Here is a 21,181-nt window from a genome sequence, read left to right as displayed (position 1 = left end):
CACATTGACATTATTTATTTCTTTTCAGTCAAAAAGCATAGCACCCAGAGTACAGGTCTTTGTCTTGGAGACTCTGGGGTCCCCAACACTCAGTGCAGTGCCCAGTCCTTAGGAAACATCCATGGAAGGAACATACATCCAACTCCTCCCTCAACTGAGAGAGCAAGGTCCTTGACGGGAAGGGCTGGAAGGAGCTAGAAATTAAATATGAGGCTGGTGGCTGGAGCCAGTTAGCTGAGGAAGCGACCAATTTAAAACGGTGCACACAGGGTGGAGCAGGTGGGCGAATATACTTGGATGATAATCATTACAAGGAGAAAGAGTGAAATATGGTTGACAGAAAGTACATATGAGGTTCTTGAGGGATGTAATTAAACACTGCCTTCCAGAGGAAGTGGTGGGAGGGAAGTGGGGGGAACCTTCCTGAAGCCTGTTCAGGTTGTGAGACTGAGGTGTCAACGAGAGAGGCAAAGGCGCCTCGGTCCTTCCCGACTCACTCTCCTCTCCAAGGTGCTTTCCAAAATCCTGTCCAGCTCTGACCCTTAGCCTCGATCCAAGCAACCTGCAGAAGTACTTCTTCAAGCTGGGGCTTGTACCTAACTGGACAGATGTCTTAGGAAGCTTTTCCAGAGTTGTGACATTCTCCTTAAGTGGGATGTTTCGTGTGAAGCAGAAAACACTGGGCCATCCAAGAACGTCCCCTACAAATGTCCCTTTGTAGTTCAGAAGGCCACACAGAGCTGTACAACCACAGAAAACTCCAACTGTAAAAAAAAACTACTTGTGTTAAGGAGGACCGAGCCTGGTGCTGTTTGTATTCTCAGTTACTAGGGAGGCTGTGGCAGAGGCATTCCAAGGTCAAGGCTTGCCTGAGCTACAAAGTGGGTTCAAGGCCAGCTTGGAAACTTAGTGAGATTCTGTCTCAAATTAAAAAGTAGGGGATAGGGGGGAGAGGAAAGACTGGGGATATAGCTCAGTGGTAAATGCTCATGTAGTGTGTATGATGAGGCTCTGGGTTTAAACCCCAGCACAGAAAACAAACAATGACTCCCCGCCCCACCAACTGGCTTTGCTATTTTTCAGTTTTTCCAGCGACAGCTGAAGGTATGAATGGTGGCGGGAGGGTTTTTACTACAATAACTCAAAGTTGGTGGCCATGAAGGTGGTCAAGAAGTGGGGACAAGCTAGGACAAGGACAGTCATGGAGAGGTTGTTGGGGATCTTTTGTAATTAGACTGCTGGATCTGAGGAAAACCACCAACTACCTGTCATCAATCCACATTTGAAATCATTTCTTTGTTGGAAAAAAAAAAAAGAGCAAGCTATAACTGTTGAGGGATGTAAGAAATATTCCTCTGAATCATGATGCTTACCTACAAGATAAAAGTACTGATGAATAAAAATATCCACATGGTAAGAGTACCAGGGCTCAGGCCTGTGCTCACTGTACCGACATAAACAGTCTGCCTGTGGTCACCCGGGAACTCTGAGTACTGTCATATACAAGCAATGCTATGAATCTGAGACATTCTCAGGAGCCTACTGTATGACCAGATTCTGTCTGGCTTGCTCCCCACTGGCCTGAGAATGTAACTGTAGAAAATGAACTTGGGAAACTGGGCAGATAGTTTATTAGACCAGGAAGTAGCAGAGGGAAAGAAAAGAAAGGAATAGGCCCATCACCAGTCTGCTTAATGTCCCCTGCTTTGTAGATTTTGCTGAGACTTTTGAGATATTTTTTGACAGCAAACGCCCCCAGGAGGATGTTGTATGTATCGCAGAGAAATCCTTCACTAGTGATTACATATAGACTGGGTTAATAAGGTCACCAGACCAGACTAGTGTTCCTCCTGCTGCCCCCCAATCAAAGGCAATAGAAAGAACAGTTCTGGTTAGAATGTTCTCCAATTACACACATCTGGGGCCCCCGCACTAAAATAAACTAATAGAGGAAAGTTGAGTTTGCACATCAGTCTCCCCCCCTCCATTAATTCTAAAACCCAGCTTAGAAAAGATCCAGAGTAAGAATACCAAGGCTCCCAGGAATATTCAAGAAAATGCCAAGCTACCAAGATAAAAATTTAGGTTTGAGGCCAACTTTTGAAAAATAGCATGCTCTCTGAACCAAATCTACCTCTGAGTTCTCCTGTCCCATCCCCTTTGTGTGGTGCTGGGGATCTAGCCCAGGGTCTCTAGGATGCTAAATATACACTCTATGCTGAGATCCATACTCACATGTAATAATACATCCTTTAAAATATATTCATCCAGTTTTCATGATTTAAAAATTAAAACTACATCAATTTTAAAGGTGAGGAAATAATTCACGGGCCTGTAGTGTTTGAAAATAATGTTTATGATTCATAAAAATGTACATTTATATAGTATGAAATGAACATATTTTAAGAAAGTTTAAGCATATATAGTATTGTTCAATCTCACAAAATATATTTTGATGGAAATATTTGCAGTATAAAAGGGTCTTCAATTTACCAAGGAGTCAATACTAAGCTATTTTTTCAATGTTGTGTAACTAATCAAGGTTTTCCAGTCTAAAGGATGAAGGCACAGGTTTTATTGACGCATGCCTGACTCAGCACAACTGTGTATATGAGAAAACATGTCTGGTAAAGGTCCTTTGAGAGGAAACCAGGCGGCTAAGGTGTCCCTTAGAGCACTTATCAAAAAAAAAAAAATGTGTAAGTATGTACACACACACACACACACACACACACACACACACACACACACACTGAGCTTTAGTACTCATCTGTGCAGGCTTGTACTTTTTTTCATTAACAGTCACATGGGAAACCACACTATAATGGATTTTTCAGAGTTTTGTTGCTCTATTTTTGTCTGAAATATTAGAATTCTCTTAATAGAAAAAAAAAAAACCAACCAGGAAAAGGGGAAATTAAATAAAACAAACTTTGTAAGTATTTAACTTGGGTTAATGTATGTGCCAAGCAAACACTTGTTCTCTGTGTTTGGAGGCCGGGAGAAAACGGCAGCTGCTTTGCTTTCCACCAGCGGAAAATAGGAAGGCGGATGGTGGTGGAGGCTTCTAGCCTCTATCTCTCTCCTTCTAATCCCAGCTCACTCCTGGGTCAGAGACTTCCAGCTGGCTAAATGTTCATTTAAGCTTTGCAGATCTACAGCATTAACTTATGCTTTTTAAGGTTTTAAAAGAGTTGCTGCTTTAAGACAAAATAATACATACAAATAATTAGAACTTAAAAAGGCTGTTCTAATTTTATTTATATTTTTGGTTATTAAATAAAAACAAAACCTATAGTGACATAGTTCCAGGATTTACCTGGACCAAATCGGCAGTTCTTTGGCAATGTTAGGTGTGTAATAGGACTGCCATGTTGATGAACATTATTTTGATCAGAAGTCAATAAAGATTGACTTTCATTAGCAAATAACTAGAAATTATCAAATGTTAAGCCTTAAGAATTCTTGGTAAATTGGAATATAAATGAACAAATTTTAATTTTTCCTGGTAATAAGTTATGTGGTATTTTTTCCCAGTTATACAAACTCCATTATTATACGAACTAACAGGATGTAAAACGAGTATTTTCAAAAATCTTCTAAGGTAACTTTAGTATAAGTTATGAGAATAAATTAATAGTCAATTATAGTCTTTCTTTGATAGAAAAAAGAAAACCAAATGATATACAGAAAGAGTATTTCCCACCGAATAAGTTGAACAAAATGTTTACAAATTTGTAAATAAAGTACCCATTCCTCCTCATTTAATTTTTTGTGCCACTTATCAGTCTATGTATCATCAACCACACTAAAAATAAACTTCAATCTGATGATTCTAAGTGAAAACGGAATACATGAGGACTAGAGTTCTGCCGATTTTTCTAGATTCATATACAGCAAATTAACCGGTTTCGTTAAAAGGCAGCTATAAAAAATACACATCATCATAAGCTATAAAGAACTTTAAAATCCAGTTAGAGGTGGAGGAAAACTGGAATTCCTTATCCTATCTGGAGAGGGTTGTAAACCCAAAGGTTTTTAGAAGGAAGAGTCGTCGGTATTCTGGCACAATTCTAGGGCACCTCTCTAAAACGCAGAGAGCGCGTCAAAAGTAAACCTCGGAGAGCTTCTGCAGTCAGACTTGATCCCGAAGGCGGGCCAGTCTCTGGGACAGTTCATCCTGCTCAGCCGAAGCCACGCTCATTCCCACGGAACCGGTCTGGCCCTGCGGCAGCTCCATGTTGAGGTCGAGGCCCGCCTCATCAGCCATTTCCTGGAGCAGCATATCCACCTGGTTCTGGGGAGTGGTCAGCGTCGTCGTACTGCTCATCGTGTCTTCCATTTGCTGCGTCTGGACGTCCAGGGTCTCAAACTGGTGCTCGAACTTGTCCATCAAAGCAGAGATCTTCTCCAGATTCATGGTCTTCAACGTCGCATCCATCGACTTAACCACACCGGCCATGGACTTGGTCACTTTGCCCATCGTCACCGCGGTCTGGACTCGGGCAGCCACCGCATCCACCCGCGCACTCATTCTCAAGAAATTCACCCCTTGGTTCTTCTGGCGGATGGCATTTTCGGCGTGTATCCTCGCAACTTCCATGTTGCCCTTCTGAATGGCCTTTTTAATTTTGGCCTTTTCGGCCTTTTCCTCCTTGTCGCATTTTTTGGCACTCCTGTTCAGTTCTTTGGCCGCGAACTTCAGGTTGAACAGGTGTTTCTCCATGTTGGACAAAGTTGTGCGGCTTCTGTGGAGTGGGCCGGGGGCGAAGCAGCAGAGACACCGGCTCCAGGAGGTCCGCTTCCAGCCGGCGCTCCTTTGTTTTGATCCCACTTCCTGTACCTACGGCGCGCGGCGCAGACAGTGACGTCAAACTCGGCGCCGGGTGGGGCCCGCTGGAGAAGGACCGGGCCTATGGGAGGGCGGAGCCGGGGGGCGGTGCCCGAATGACGGACAGCGCCAGGCCCCGCCTACCTAGGCTCCCGCGCCTTCGTTGCTGGAGTTTACCTGCCCGTGTCTTTCGTGACGTTCCGCTCAGTTTCTCAAGCAGCAAAATTAGGAGCAAACTCATAAAGCCTGCGCTCACAGGCACTTTATTTTTGGGGGAGTGTAGCTACCGAAGAAGACGGGATGTGTCCAGACCTGCATGTAAAAAAAATATCCCGGCGCCGGGCGATGGTGGCGCACACCTTTAACCCCAGCACTCAGGAGGCAGAGCCAGGCGGATCTCTGTGAGTTCGAGTCCAGCCTGGGCTACAGAATGAGTTCTAGGAAAGGTGCCAAAGCTACACAGAGAAACCCTGTCTCGAAAAGCAAAACAAAACAAACCAACCAAACAAACAAAAAATCCAGGCTCCAGCAAGGGAGGAGTGTTTGGGCGCTGCGCTAAAATGCTGCAAAGTAGCGAGACCCCTTCCCCCTTCCTCTTTATGCACAAAGGGAACCTCCACTTTCTCAGGGAACCCGAATCCATTCCTGGAAGATCAAAGCTGTCCAGGGCCTGTGACTTGGCCTTTGCCAGTAATCTGCACAGGAGTTCAGATGCCTCTGTGGGGGACCCAGAACAGCTTGTCCACACAGCTGCCATGACAGGCTTAGAGGCCCAGACACACAGCTTCTGTGACAGGTTCACTGGCAGGCAACACCCAGACCCAGGAAAAGCCATATGCTGACTCCACCCAGGGAGGGCCTGCATCTAAGGGGAAGTACCTGACATTCTAAACATTCCAACCATTTAGATAAGGGATGGCCAGATGTCCCTGAGTCTAGCACTCACCTATTTCTGTTTTGCAGATACCCCTAGACAACTGTCAGCCAATCAGGGTCCTGAACCCTAGGAATCCTTTCACCCCAACCTCTGCTATGATAAAACCCTACCCTGCCTGGGCTTGGGGCTCTCTGCTCACGCTGCTTCATCAGACAGACAGAGAGATCAGGCTTGGAGCTTGAAATAAGGCTCTTTGCTTTTACATATGGGATTTGGTCTTCGTGGTGGTCTTTTTGGGGTCCCTGCTATCTGGGCATAACACCTCCTTCCTGAACAAACTCCATACCCTGGCTGGTAGCTCAGTTTACAGGGGAGCTGCTGGCAGTTGCCATCCCAAAGTCTCCTGTTTCTGAGCAGTGACAAAGACCCACCTTTTGCTGGTACGATTTTGTCTTTCTGGTGTTTTATAAATATCCAAGGAGCTTCGCTCACATTGAATTCTGACAGGTTAGCTGCCATTTTAGATTATACAGGAGAGAATGGCGAGGTGCGGAGACCCACACACTGGCATGCATACATCAAGCTTGTCACTGCCTAGTAGGTACTTTAAAAATAAATGTAGGCTTTCCACGGCAGCAATGTGTGCTGTAACTTTCCTTTACAAACATTCCTCCCACACAGCAATAACAGGATGGCGGAAAGCCCACTGCCCTCATGAGCTAGAAGATACTGAATATGTGAGCAACTTCTGTTTAGAGAATATTTTAACCCAGGGTCCTACATCACTCAGGTGATAGCTTGTCCATCAAAGTGTGCCTGTGCCAAGGGCATTTCCCCACAACACAGTTCTCTCTTACATGACTGTTCTCTGCCACAGGACACACAGGCTACCCTCTTCTACAGGGCAGGTTTTGTTCCTGTACCAGTCAAACCAGACTGAAGAATGGAAATTGCTCAAGATTTGTGTCCCTGGACCAAAGGAGAGATGGAGGACAGGGGACCTCTTCCTCGTACCTGCACCTACTGAGGTCCCCTCCCCCATCCAGCCTTCCCAGGCTCTCTACCTTGGTGGTGCAGCTGAATTCTGTAAGGTTGCCATAGCATAGGACATATGCCTCGTCCACACCTGCTGTGACATTAACTACCCCACAGTAGGGAGCACTGTTCTGCTTTTCCACTGTGCAGTGGGCACAGGGGGTGTGTCTAAGAAAGCTTTATTGACTGGGAATGTGGTTGAGGGACTGGGACTCCCTGCCCCCAGCCTCAGCAAAGCTCTTCCTCCAAGGAAGCTTTTCTAGAAATGTCATCTATAAATGTATCAAAAGTGAGAATAGAGGGTGTTTTGAGGCACTCTGCTCACCCTTAGCCTACTCGCCTCCCCTGTAGATCCCTGGCGTATCTTGCAGTTTACAAACAAGTTCCTTGTCAGTGATCTCCAACCCCCCCCCCCCCCCCCCCCCCCCCCCGCCTCTTCACTTTCACTCTGTCCCTTCCTCTTTCTTTTTTTTCATGGACCTGGGAATAGAATCTAGGTCTTCATGCATACCAGACAACCACTGAGCTACATCCTAGCCCTACAGCTTTCTTCATAACAAATTCTAATTAGGTGGGATGGTTTGGAATACAGTCATGAGACACTCTGACAGACGGAGCTAATGACTACCACTACTTATTAAATGCTTAACTGCTAAGGTTGTTCCGCACTTTCCATAAATAAACTAATTTTATCATCACACAAAAGTAGGTAGACACTATTAATAGCTCCAGTTTTCAGGTGAGGAAACCTAGGCCTATGGAGTTAAGAAACTTAGCAGAAACCACAACTCTGGTTAAACGTTAACATCAGATTCCATGACACGCCCAGGAGTGGTAACAAGTTAATCCAATGCAGATAAGAAGAACAAAGATATCTCAGGGCTGAGGATGTTACAGTGCTTGCCTATCATCCATAGACTGTAGGTTAGAGCTTCAGCACTGCCCCAAACGAGGCGTGGTGGAGTACCCCTGGAAGGCTGAGGCAGGAAGATACAAAGTAACAAGCTAGCCGGGACTACTGAGTGAGAATCTGTCTCAAAAACCTAAAGGCAACAGTAACAAAACAAATGATGTTACTTATCCTAGAAAAGTGAGTTGACTGAGCAGCCGTTCCCTTGAGAAGACTGAGGAGTGGTAGCAATCGCAAGGTTGATGGAAAGTTTGAAACAGGCATTAAAGGAGCTGCACTCAGTAACCACAGCTGGGCCACTTCCCAGTGTGGGTGGAGTCCAGGAACCCTATATCCATCGACAGCAGTTTGGCAGAGGAAGAAAAGGCTGACTTTGTCCCTGGCAAGTGCTCTCCTCACCCTGAATAATGAACCTAGTACCCCATGACCTGCTTCTTCTCTTCCATGGCTACCCCATAATCCAACATGACCTATAATACCTAGGCACCCATTACTGCTGCAAGTTTTTATTCTGTTTCCGAGACTCTCACACAGCTGGCTCCTTGGCACCAGATAATTTGTGAGGTAAGACCATTTGGTGACTCTTTAGAGACTGACCTCTGTGCTCACCCCCACTAACACACACACCTGTCCGTCTAGATGTTCCAGTCAGAGCCTCAGGAGTTATTTCCAAGTATGCTCTTATCTACATCTGCATCCAACACATCTGAAAGCGTTTCCCATTCTTTCCATTCCACTAGTGGAGGTGATCTTCAGGGTTTGTTTTAGACTGGCATGTGTTCTTTTCTGTATATCCAGCTGGGCAGGAGGTGTTTAAAAGATAACGAGTACCTTCCTATGGTGATAGGTAGAGGTGTGCTGGAATCTTCTAGGCCTGTATTCCACAAATATTGATTGGGCTCCAGGCTAGATGAACAGTACAGGGGACAAGGATAGTTGGCAAACCTGAGCAACTTATAATATCTCATTAAGCAGAGTATTTTATTTGCCCTGGAGCGTCTTTTCATGGAAAGGCCCATGGGTGCCGGCCAAGCATTCTCAATGAACTTGGTGAGGGGGGCGAAAGAGCTTAGGGAAGTGTTCTGAAAGAACAACTAAAACCCAGGTCCAGGCTGGGAATGGGCGTGGAGCTCAGTGTAGTGTTTCCTAGCATGAGCAAGGCCCAGAAAAAAAGCAAGCTCACTTCCTCCAGCCTACACCAATGTGTCGAATGCAACATTAACCAGTAAGTCACAGTACAGGAAGTAGACTTGCAGAAGCCATTGGGGGGTAAAAAGAGAACTGAAAAGCAATTGAATTTCTACTACACTAACCGAAACTGCAAAATTTTCAATGCATTTACGTGAACCAAAATAAGGAAACAGTGACAGTCATGCTTCATTGGCTCTGGCTCCTTGGAAGGTTTCTGTTCTTTTCTTTAGCAGCCCAGGACTGTATCTGTTACAGTTTCCTTCCCCAGAAGTTCCCATCTGCTGGAAGACATCCCAGGAATACTCTGAGAATCAAGTGTGTACTCCTAGAGGGAGATAGGCATCTGCTCTATTCTCCACATGTGTTTTAGTCAACTGTGAAGCGATGGTTATTATTTTATTTAGTAATAATAAAAAAGAAACCGAGTTTGTGGTGAACATGCACAGGCTTCTCCCTTGTCTTCCTCCCCTGACAGCCCCGTATCACATCCACTCACATGGCACTTACACTCGCATGGACATCACAAGTCACCTGGACATGCTTTAGCACGTAGGAGGATGTGCACGTGGTCTGTGCAAACACTTCTGTCATTTTATGAATACAGAAGGAACTTCAGTAGCCAGAGAGTCTGGCGTCTGTGTGACCCAGAACCAGCTTCCCGAGGATACAAAGGGACAGCTGCACAGTCATTTGTTCAGGTCACATCCTAGTTCAGAAAGAACCAGGATGGGGAATTGACCTTGGTGACAACGTTAACTTCACGCTACTTTCTTAAGAGATATGAAGCACCATTAAATATGCTCAGTTGAAAACAATACAAAATTACCTTTTTTGGCAAACTGATCTCTCAGGTTTTTTCTATCTTAGAAGATATATATATAGCCACTGCTCACATCTTACTAGAAAGTCACAGCAAAACAGTTTCTTCCTTAGCAATTACTGCCTGTGAAAGGCAGCCAGCTTAGGGATCGTATATTTATTATTCCCAGAGAGAATGCCAAGCACTAAATTTTTATTAATATCAAATAGAATGTGAAATAAGGGCATCCCATTTGAACAGTGTGGTTCCCACACAAATCGAAGCTGTGTTTCAATTTCATTATCTCATTTTATTATCATAATAGGATAATACCTATTTCTTAAATGTTAACCACCGATATGAGAGACCCTCATTATGTGATCAATGGAATTTTCTATAATAAAGTTATTTCATTCTAATAACTGGTACATGTAACCAGCCTAGGGAACCCTTCTCTCAGACTGCTTTCTTCAACGTGTGAAATTCTCAAAGAGCAGCTTCCTTATACTGTAAAATCCTTTCTCAAAACTCTAACTACATCGCTGGAAAGAGGGAAAGTACTTATATAAGGTATCATTACAGCTTCCATTGTTCGCGCAGCAGTAAATACTTCTATTGTAAAGACAGCCATGGAGCATAACCTCATTCTTTCTTATGTTGTGGTCCTAGGGATCAGACCCTGACCTTACCCATGCTGAATTCACTCCCTTACCCCTTACCGACACTAGCCATCCCTCCTCCCACGGCCCAGATGACCTTGTTCTCTTTATTCCTGAGGAACATTTCATTCTATGGACATATCACATTTTGTTTAATCGTTTACCAGTTGATGAACGCTGGGGTGGTTCTATTTTTTGAAGGACTATGAAGGATGCTGTAAGCAGACACGGTGCCTCTAACTAGGTTAGTTTTATAGAAACATTATTTTGTAGACGTGAGCATGGTGGACTAAGACATTGAAGGAGGCAGGAAAAGCCCGACGACGATGATACAAACAGCCATTCAGCTGACATGGACAGACCGCCCACGATGTGCTCAGTCACGGTCTAGGCCGGGGTGAAGCAGCAGGGCTACACATACTACTTGGACTCAGTCTGGGTGAAAATAAATAAATTAAAATGGAGAACAAAACATTGGGAGGGAGATGGGGGAGTGGTTTAGGGAGACTGTGAGGGGGAGTGGAGAATGGATAGGATCATGATATATTGCATATATGTATGAAATTTCCAAAGAATAAATAAAAAAATATTGTCACCCCCCTCCCCCAAAGTAATTCCAAGTGAGCAACTAACCCCTAGGCGATAGTCCATTTGTGTGATAGGAGCTTATGGCACTTATGTAGATATATTCATCCATCTATTCACTATACAAAAGGGATGGAGTATCTGTAAGCCACAGTGGCTCTGGCTAACAAGAGGTGATTGTGCTGGGTACTGCATGAGAACAGTTGCCAATCCTAGGCAAGTTATGAAGGATTACCTACAAGTGTCTTTTAGAGACTTTAAGACACGTTTTCATTGTGGGAACTACATCTGGAATCTGCAGTTTTGCTGTGATTTCTTTCCTTTTTTGTGTGTTAAATGGTGACTTAGCTTCCTGTCTGTTGCTGTGATAAACACCATGATCAAGAGCAACTTGGGGAGGGATGGGAAGGGTTTATTTCATCTTACAGCTTACAGGTCATCATGAAGGGAAATCAGGAACTCAAGCAGAGACCCAGGAGAACCACAGATTACTGGCTTATCCCTCATGGCTTGCAGGAGGTGACATCATCCACGGTAAGCTGCACTTTCCCATATTTAACATCATTCAAAAAATGCCCCACAGATTTTCCTACAGGCCAGTCTGATGGAGGCAATTTCCCAATTGATGTTCTCTCTATCCAAACGATTCTAGCTTGTGTTAAGCTGACAAAAAGCTAACCATCAGGAATGCATAAAAGAATGATAAAGTAAACACGGGGCAAACATGACATGTTACGGGTCTCACATATGGAACAGTTCAGAGAGTGAGAATTACGTCAGTGTCTACTCAGTGGTTGTTGCTACCTTTGAGTGGAGTCTTGTGTTCCTTGATATTAAATGGAAGATCCCCCAAACAGGCAGACTCAAATGATCAAATGCATGTAATTTCCAAGTTAAAAACTTAACAAGCCTGTCCAATAGGAAATGATAATTTCTTTTTCTTTCTCTCTCCCTCTTTCTTTTTTTTGGAGAAAGGGTCTCACTATGTTGAGAGCTGTAACTGGCCTGGAACTCTATGTAGACCAGTCTGGTCTGGAGCTCATAGACATCTGCCTGCCTCTGCTGGGAATAAAGGCATGCCCCACCACATCCTGCCTATTTTTCTTTTGAAACACGGTCTTGTTGAACTGCCCAGGTTCCAACTGTTGGGGTAAGGTGATTCTTCTGCCTCAGCCTCCTGATTAGCTGGGACTTTAGGTGCATGCCCTCTCACCTGACTGGGAGTCTTACTCTGAAGTGCATTAAAAGTCCATAATTTAGTGGCTTTTCTGTATAGCTTGAATTTGTATAACCACCTTCACAATCACTCAGAACATTTTCATCACTCATAAAAGAACTATATGCCCACTAAAGCTACTTAACTCCCAGCTCACCTCAGCTTTATGCATGCCTGATTTATTTTGTCTTAAAAAATATACCCGTCCTGGACATTTCATGTACCTGATATTATATAATTATACAATATGTGGCCTTTCATGTCTGGCTTCCTTGGATTAGCACAATGAATTCAGGGTTCATCTGTGTTTCAGTATGCCAAGAGACTTCATTTTTTTATATAGGTCTATTAAACTTTGCACCATGTGGCTGTATAACATTTGCTGATTCCTTTATCAGCTAATGGGCATTTGGGTTGTTATGAACATCCATTACTGGAAAAATCCAAGTGGATGTACACTTTCAGTTCTCTTTGGTATGTACACAAATTTGGGGCTACTGGTCTGTGATCAATTTTCTGCAGAACTGTCATAGAGAGGAAGAAGTCTCAACTGAGAAAATGCCTCCATAAGATTAAGCTGTAGGCAAGCCTGTGGGGCATTTTAAAAATGTGATTGGTGGGGGAGGACCCAGTTCATTGTGGGTAGCTCCATCCCTGGGCTGGTGGTCCTGGGTTCAATAAGAAAGCAGATTGAGCAAGCCAGTAAGCATCACCCCTCCACAGCCTCTGCATCAGTTCCTGCCTCCAGGTTCTGCCCTGTTTGAGTTCCTGTCCTGACTTCCTTCAATGATGAACAGTGGTAATGGAAGTATAAGCTGAATAAACCCTTTCCTTCCCAACTGGCTTTTGGTATTGATTGATTGATTGATTGAGACAGAGTTTCTTTGTGTAGCCCTGGCTGGCTGCTCTGGAACTTGCTCTGTAGATCAGGCAGCCTCAAACTCACAGAAATCCTCCTGCCTCTGCCTCCTGAGTGCTGGGACTACAGACTCACACCCAACTATCTGGATTGTTTTTTTAAATTTAATTTAATTTTACATATCAGCCACGGATTCCCTTGTTCTCCCCCCTCCCGCCCTGGATTGTTTTTTTTTATTATACTTAAAATCCACTTGTCTGTTCATCTGCCCATTTACTAGTCCATCTTACCTGGAAGCATCTCAAAGACAGTGGCACACTTTCTCCTAAAAACTTCTGCATCATTGTTTAGAAACCATCTTAGTCGCAGCTTTTCATTTCAGTGTAAACTTTACATCTGATTTTTATTTTTATTTTTTTATTTTTTATTTTTTTTTATTTTTTTTGGTTTTTCGAGACAAGGTTTCTCTGTGTAAGCTTTGCGCCTTTCCTGGAGCTCACTCTGTAGCCCAGGCTGGCCTCGAACTCACGGAGATCCGCCTGCCTCTGCCTCCCGAGTGCTGGGATTAAAGGTGTGCGCCACCACCACCCGGCTTGATTTTTATTTTTTTTTCCATGTTGGAGATCAAACCAAGATTTTCACAAATGCCAACAAAGTACCCTACCACTGAGCCACACTGTCACCAACAAAGTACCCTACCACTGAGCCATACTGTCACCAACAAAGTACCCTACCACTGAGTCACACTGTCACCAACAAAGTACCCTACCACAGAGCCATTCTGCCAGCTTCTGCTCTTTTGTGTGTATGTGTATGTGTGCTGTGTATGTGTTCATGTCTGTGCTGGTGCACATTATGTGCAAATGTGCATGCATATGTGTGTGTGTGTGTGTGTGTGTGTGTGTGTGTGTGTGTGTGCGTGCGCGCATGCGTGGAGGCCAGAGGTCAGGACAGCAGTCCGTCTTGGATCCTTTTAAGATAGAGTCTCTTGGGCTGGAGAGATGGCTCAGAGGTTAAGAGCACTGACTGTTCTTCCAGAGGTCCTGAGTTCAATTCCCAGCAATCACATGGTGGCTCACAACCATCTGTAATGAGATCTGGTGCCCTCTTCTGGCCTGCAGTCATACATGCTGTATACATAATAAATTAAAAAAAAAAAAAAGATAGAGTCTCTCATTGGTCTGCAACTTGCCAAGCAGGCTGACTGGCTGGCCCGTGAGCCCCAAGGATCCTCCCTCTCTGCTCCCACCCCAGGGATGGGATCACAAGAGTGTGCCACTGCACTCAGCTTTTTGCATGGATTTAGGGGATTGAACTTAGATCCTCATGCTTGTTCAGTACTGAATAGCCTCCTCCCCAGCCCCTAAGTAGAAAAAAAAGATGCATCAGCTCCAGTGTGAGCACGTAGCGAGGAGCAGATTGTGCACAACATGCTCCATTAGCTGCAGATGAGCTGGAGGTCAGGTTCCGGCCCAGGCTCCCCTTAGAGGTCAGCTGTCATGTCCTCACAGGGGGGTGGGGCTCAGTGAGATAGAAATTTTATTTTTCAGATTTTCTATTTATATTAAGGAGTGTGGAGTGTTGCTACAGACTATTTGGAATTAAAGTTGGAAGAACATTGGACTGTTTTCCGTGTCTTATTTCTGCATAATTTTACATAAAGTATTTCATGTGATTATAAGGCAAATGCAAACTATATTTGCTCCCGTTTGTAACCCTTCATGGACATATGCCAGAATATGTAGGAAAGAATTGGGTACTGAACCCAGTGAATGGATCAAGTCATCTTTAATCACTGAGGTTCCACTTTGTCGTCCCCCTGCCTCCTCCCCTCCCCACCCCCCAAGGCCACAGGGACCTTCTGGCTTACTTGCAATGATTAAAGGCTGTAAATGGAAACATCTACAATCAATGCTGCTCTGAGGAAATCCCACATTACTTAGGACCACATGTTCTAATAAGTCACCACCTCGCTTTGGCACCTGGTGTCAGCTGGGTTCTTTCTCGGGTATGAATCCTGAAAACCAGTACTGCCTTTGAAATCATGAACTGGAGCCAACAGAGGGACACCAGACAGTGCAGGGGTGCTGGAGGGTGGACCCTCGGTCTTCACCACCAGTAGTACGTGCACAGCAGTCACATTTTTTTTTTTTTTCGAGACAGGGTTTCTCTGTGTAGCTTTGCGCCTTTTCTGGAACTCACTCTGTAGTCCAGGCTGGCCTCGAACTCACAGAGATTCTCCTGACTCTGCCTCCCATATGCTGGGATTAAAGGCCACTGCTGCCCAGCAGCAGTCACATTTTTATTGGCATTCTGCACCTGGGTCTGTGTGACAAAGGATTTGATTTCTAATGAATACTAAATAATGCCACTCCAAGTGATCAAAGGGATAATCTATTGTTTTATTGTATTGTGTATAATTTGAAGGTCCTACATTTAGGACCTTCACCGAGAAACTCCAGGAATGCAAAACCAATGGCAAGGAGCATTAGAAACTTGTGATACGCTGGGAAGAGTCAGGACTAAGGGACCCACCCTGTCCTGTCATCCTGCTTTTTATACAAAGAGTGACTATCAAATTGAATGACAATCAAGAGCCCTCTGAAGCTCCATGCAAGGGAGTCATTACTTCGAGACATTTAAAAACACTTTCTCCACAAAATCCTGTGTAGTAACACACCTCAAAAAGTTCAGTTTCAGTCTTCGGAACTGACAGGAAGCCAGGCACCGTAGTGTGCCCACCTGTCTGTGATTCTGGTGATTGTATGCAGAGACAGGAGAAGACTGGGAAGCTCAGAGGGCTTGTTAGCCTGGCACCCACAGTGGAGAAACCAAGGCAAGAACTGACCCCCAAGGCTGTCTTCTGAACACACGTGTGCCATGGCACAAGCATGCCCACACTTACACGTATGAATGTGAACACACTTGAACACATTGCACATATGACACCCACACGCAGCTAAAACAAAATCAATTAATAAAAAAATTGCTTCTTTATGCAATAAGGCAGATATTTCCAAACAACGACGGAAGAAGTGAAGGGCTGGGGGAGGGGTGCGGAGAGATGTGTGCTCAGATGTGTATTCATTTGTGTTATCTCCACCCCTCTATCATCTTCCACGGCAGAAAAGAGAAAGAAAGAAAGAAAAAAAAAAGACAACCACTGCCCATAAACAGGGACATAGTTTTTCAAACCTAGAAAATAAGTCTGAAAATAAATTTATCTAACAATAAAGGTGAAGCAGGTAGTTAAGAATAATGTTTATACATCTTGGTGACGGTTACATTTTTGATGAATTCAATGGTATAGTATATATCTTTTAAATTCTTTCTTTTATTTTAAAATTATCTGCAAAAGGCCAGCTTTGAAGGTGAGATCACATAGGTGCCGACAATTTCCAGATTATTCTGAGTTTAGTATCCCCAGGGCTTGGCAGCGAGCCGTACAGTTGAAGTCTGAGATAGAGATGGTGAATGGGGTTGGGGAAACTCCTGGCAGTTGAGGAAAGACAGACCTGGGACTGTAGGATGAGAAGCACCTGACTCTTTTTCTTTGATATTCTAAGAGTCTTCCCAAGCCAATTCTTGAAATGGATATGCTTCTACGCGAGCTTCTGTGTTGGTACAAAGCGCAGGAGCCCACACTGGGTGGTGGTGAAAGTTACAGTAGGTGAAGGCTGACTTTATAGAGATCTTTAAAGGACCAATTTTCTCTCTCCTAAAATAGCTGTTTCCATGGTGACTTAATCACTTATTATGAGGCCTTAGAGGAAATGCATTTGGGGGGATAATTCAGTAGACTGTGTTTAAATTTCCATTGTAGGAACTAGGGAACTTGGAATGAAATATAATCTCTGGTAATTTGCAGTTTTCTTGATGCTGAAAAGACATTTCTACCAGAGCGGGGAGTTTCAAACTCGGTGGTCATCCCGATTCCCACTCCCCCAGGTTATGCCAGTCTTGTTGCTGGAAGCAGTAGTTGCTGCTCAGGGACACAGAAGTGACTATGGATTGGGATGAGTGGGCTCCAGTAATTGGCTAGAGGGCAGATGTAAGTTGGCGTGGGCTGGACATTGCCTATCTCTCCACTCCATCTGGAATCTGGTCTGCACAGGGTAAGGTGGAAGAGACGAAAACAGGAAGAAAGATACTCAAGAGTAGCCAATATACCCTTCACTCTCCCCAGACAAGTTCTGCTGATTCAAAACTAGCTCCCAGACAGCTTTGGAGAAATCCTACTTCTCCTAGAAGCAGCCTGAGGAAATTTCTACTCCTTGTGTGTCAAACAGCATAATGCATATCTCCATAGCCTCCAAATGTTTACCACACCTGTGTGGTACACTTCAGAGGTCCCTCCCTCTGTGGATTTCCGATTCCAGGGTGTTCCAGGGTATTAGCCGGCTGAGGATGAAGATGCAGCTTTCGCATGCACGGGGTGCACATCTCTACTATGTCATTATGAGCTGATGACTCATGGCGGGCTGAAGGAGCAGGCTGAAGTTCTGTTGTTATCAGACCTGCCTCATGGCTGCCCACACACACAGCCAATACCATGTGCCTGTCATGTTTTCTACCCTGCATTCTTCCATCCTCCTGCTGTCTTTCTTTTTAAGCTGGCATATGAATATGTATATATATATACATATGTATATGTATATATGTATAAGTATATAACATATAATACAAATATTACCACTTTGAAGTATAGAATCCAATGGTTTTCATATAGTCACAAGGTTGTATGACCAGCACACTAGCAAGTTTCAGAACGTTCATCCTGATGGTTAATCTTCCTTGTCAACTTGACTATATTCAGGATCACCTAGGAGATTGGTGAGGCACACTTCTGGGTGTTTCTAGAGAGAATTAACTGAGGGGGGTGATGACCCACCCTGGAAGTGGGAAACACTGACCCGCAGGCTGAGGTCTGTGCAGCATAGAATAGGAAGAGGAGACACCAATAGAACCCTGGTATTCCTCCCTCAGCTCCTGGCCTGACCTGAAGTGAGTGAGCTGCACCACCATGCCCTCCTGGCCATGATGACTCGACCCCCTCAAACCGTGAGCCAGAACAAATCCTTCCTTCTTTAAGCTGCTTCTTTCAGGGATTTTGTCATAGCAACAGAGGTAACCAATCTACACATCATCCCTGAGAGGAACCACCTAGTTTCACTCCATTCCTTCCTCTCCCCATTCCCAGTACCATTAACCTTTAAAAAGATCTATCTGTCTATCTATCTATCTATCTATCTATCTATCTATCTATCTATCTATCTATCTGTCTGTCTGTCTGTCTGTCTGTCTGTCTATCTATCTATCTATCTATCTATCTATCTATCTATCTATTTATCTATTGATCATGTATATGGTGTTCTGCCTGCATGTATACCTGCATGCATATATGAAGAGGGCACCAGATCTCATTATAGATGGTTGTGAGCCACCATGTGGTTGCTGGGAATTGAACTCGAGACCTCTGAAGAACAGCCATCTCTCCAGGTCATTCATAGGCATTTTACATGCATGGACCATTTATCTGTGACCCTTCGGGTTTGGCTTCCATCACTTAGCGTGGAGTCTTCCAGGACTGTCAATTTCCTGCTAGCACATTAGCACTGCCTTTCTCTTGTGTTGCTGAATATCTATGGCAAGGATGCTGTGCATCTATCTGTTGATGGGCACTTGGGTTGTTCCTGATTTTGGCTGTTATGGATAAGGTTGCTATGAACACTTGTTTGTATGGATGCATGTTTATAATTCTCTTGGGCATATATCTAAGAGTGAATAGACTGAGTCTTTTATGAACTGCTAGATTCTCATGATATCGCTTTTTTCCATGGGTATTGAAAGTTAAACCTAGGGTTTCCTGCATGCTAGGCAACCACTGAACTAAAGCCAGAGTCCTCGTTATAGTTTTGTTTTGAGCTAGGATCTCATTAAGCTGTCCTTGAGTTCACTCTATAGTCCAGGAAAGGCCTTGAACTTGCTATCTTCCTGTCTCGACCTCCTGAGTAGCTGGGATTACATGCTGGCACCACTGGGCCCCTTCTCACATCTTAGTGGTCAACTCACTCTTTGCTGAGGCCTGAAGAAAATTTCAGTGTCACTGCCGAGAGACTCTTCCCCAGATGGTTCAAAGAGCTACGCACAGAAAGATGATTCCTAAGTGAGCACCAAGGCTCAAAGTGCAGAACTGCCGAGCATCTGAGCACAGTGACTCAGAGTCACCCAAGACATTAGTCAGAGCTTCTAGCAGTCTAGATGAGGGAAAAAAGAAACTACATCAAGATCCTGGGGATCTGCAAAAGGAAGCTGCAGTGCATCTAGGGTGTGGTATGGACTTGTGAAGGAGTCAAGGGTCAGTAGCTCCAATCAGCAGCACAGGGAATATGGGACTCTTGCTTTATTAATTCAGTTACAATCCCGTGTTGCCTATGAAGCCTCCATATTCGCTGGGCTGAAATACACTTTGGTGATCTCTAGGACGATATGGAGTCCTAGAGACTCAATAGACAATTCTGCTTCCCAGGCTTTGCAGCTGTTGGAATGCAGCACGGCGCATTTCTCAGCATTTGTAGTGATGCTGGTGTGTACCACACACTTGGCTGTCGGCCAGATAAAAGTACAGCACATGAGTTACAGGCAGCACACCATACTTGATAAGGTGAGGGAATGACGGTGTTATCAGTGAAATAGTTACCATGCTGGACTTTCTGTTGTGATTTCAGAGTATGTTCCTCTATTTGTGGAAAGAAGAGTGGACCGTGAACTAGTATGCTGGGTTTTCACAGCAGCTGCCTCACACATCTGGTGTTTACCTTGTCTCTTTTTAAAAATAAGATAATTTTTTATGTGTGTATATGTGTGAATCTCTCTCTCTCTGTGTGTGTGTGTGTGTGTGTATGCCATACATGTGTGGGTGCATGCTGAGGCCAACAGAAGGCATTGGGTCTCCTGGATCTTAGTTTCAGGTGGTTGTGGACTACCCAGGTTCTGGGAACTGCACTCCAGTCCTCTGGAAGAGCAGGATGCACTCTTAACCTCAGAGCCAATTCCAGTCCCTACTTTGTCTTTTGATCACATCATTTCTTCTTTTTCATGTTTGACTTAATTGTGCATTGTTTTATTCATCCAAGTTCTAGAAAGAGTAAGCTAGTAAACATTTCTATGTGTCTCTATTTGTCTACCTGGTAGCCTGGGTGTCCACAAGCTATTCGATCCAGGTCTGCATAGCCTGCATGCTCTACGATGTGTGCATAGTGATGGAACTATTTATCTAAGGACATACTTCTCAGACCATGTCCATGTCATCAGCAAAGTATTTAACTCTGTCACACAGAAGACTGCCAAAGGCTCCGTTCGCACAGGAAGGCCAAACTGAGAGACAGGCACATGAATATGAATAGGACCCATTCCCTGGAGGTCAAAGTCTCCTGAGTGACAAATAGCACAGGATCACGGTCCTATCCCTCTGCCAATGTGATGTGTGCGTATGCATGTGCGTGTGTGTGTGTGTGTGTGTGTGTGTGTGTGTGTGTGCGTGTGCGTGTGCGTGCGCGTGCGTGTGTGCGTGTGTGCGCGCGTGCGTGTGCGCGTGTGCGTGTCCATGTGTGTCCTTTCTTTTAGGAAGTGACAGTGACGGGAGAAGGTTACAGCTTACATTTTTCTAACATTTACTGAGCAACTTAAAAAACTCTGGCAGCGCCGGGTGGTGGTGGTGCACACTTTTAATCCCAGCACTCAGGAGGCAGAGACAGGCGGATCTCTGTGAGTTTGAGGCCAGCCTGGTCTACAGAGTGAGATTCAGGACAGGCACCAAAACTACACGGAGAAAACTCTGTCTCGAAAAACCAACCCCCCCCCCCCCCCCCGCCCCCGCCGAAAAAAAAAAAAAACCCACCAAAACTCTGGCAGCTATATATTGGTTTAACAAATTTATGGAAATGCTACTTTTTTCCTGAAAACTCTATTCCAGTGGTTCTCAACCTCCCTAAATGCTATAACCCTTTAATACAGTTCCTCATGTGGTCGTGAACCCCCAACCATAAAATTATTTTCATTGACACTTCATAACTGTAAATTTGCTACTGTTATGAATCATAGTATAAAGATCTGTGTTTTCTGATGGTCTTAGGTGACCATGTGAAAGGGTCATTTGGTCACCACCCTCTGAGGGATCGTGACCCACATGTTGAGAACCACCCCTCTATTTCCTTAGT

General features: G+C 44.5%; 2 protein-coding genes across 3 annotated transcripts in view; both read right to left on the bottom strand.

The window, feature by feature from the left end:
* Positions 1 to 21,181, bottom strand: part of Gnal (G protein subunit alpha L) — a 130,321-nt gene that overhangs the window by 13,358 nt on the left and 95,782 nt on the right. The window lies entirely within an intron of this gene.
* Chmp1b (charged multivesicular body protein 1B) lies at positions 2,336 to 4,917 on the bottom strand. The gene has a single exon (XM_052742372.1). It carries the CDS (start codon positions 4,724 to 4,726, stop codon positions 4,136 to 4,138), a length of 591 nt encoding a protein of 196 aa, XP_052598332.1. The 5' UTR covers positions 4,727 to 4,917; the 3' UTR covers positions 2,336 to 4,135.

Source organism: Peromyscus californicus, unplaced genomic scaffold, assembly GCF_007827085.1.
Source record: "Peromyscus californicus insignis strain IS unplaced genomic scaffold, ASM782708v3 Scaffold_17__1_contigs__length_78620276, whole genome shotgun sequence".
NCBI classification, from domain to species: domain Eukaryota; kingdom Metazoa; phylum Chordata; class Mammalia; order Rodentia; family Cricetidae; genus Peromyscus; species Peromyscus californicus.
This window is presented reverse-complemented; position numbering and strand designations above follow the sequence as displayed.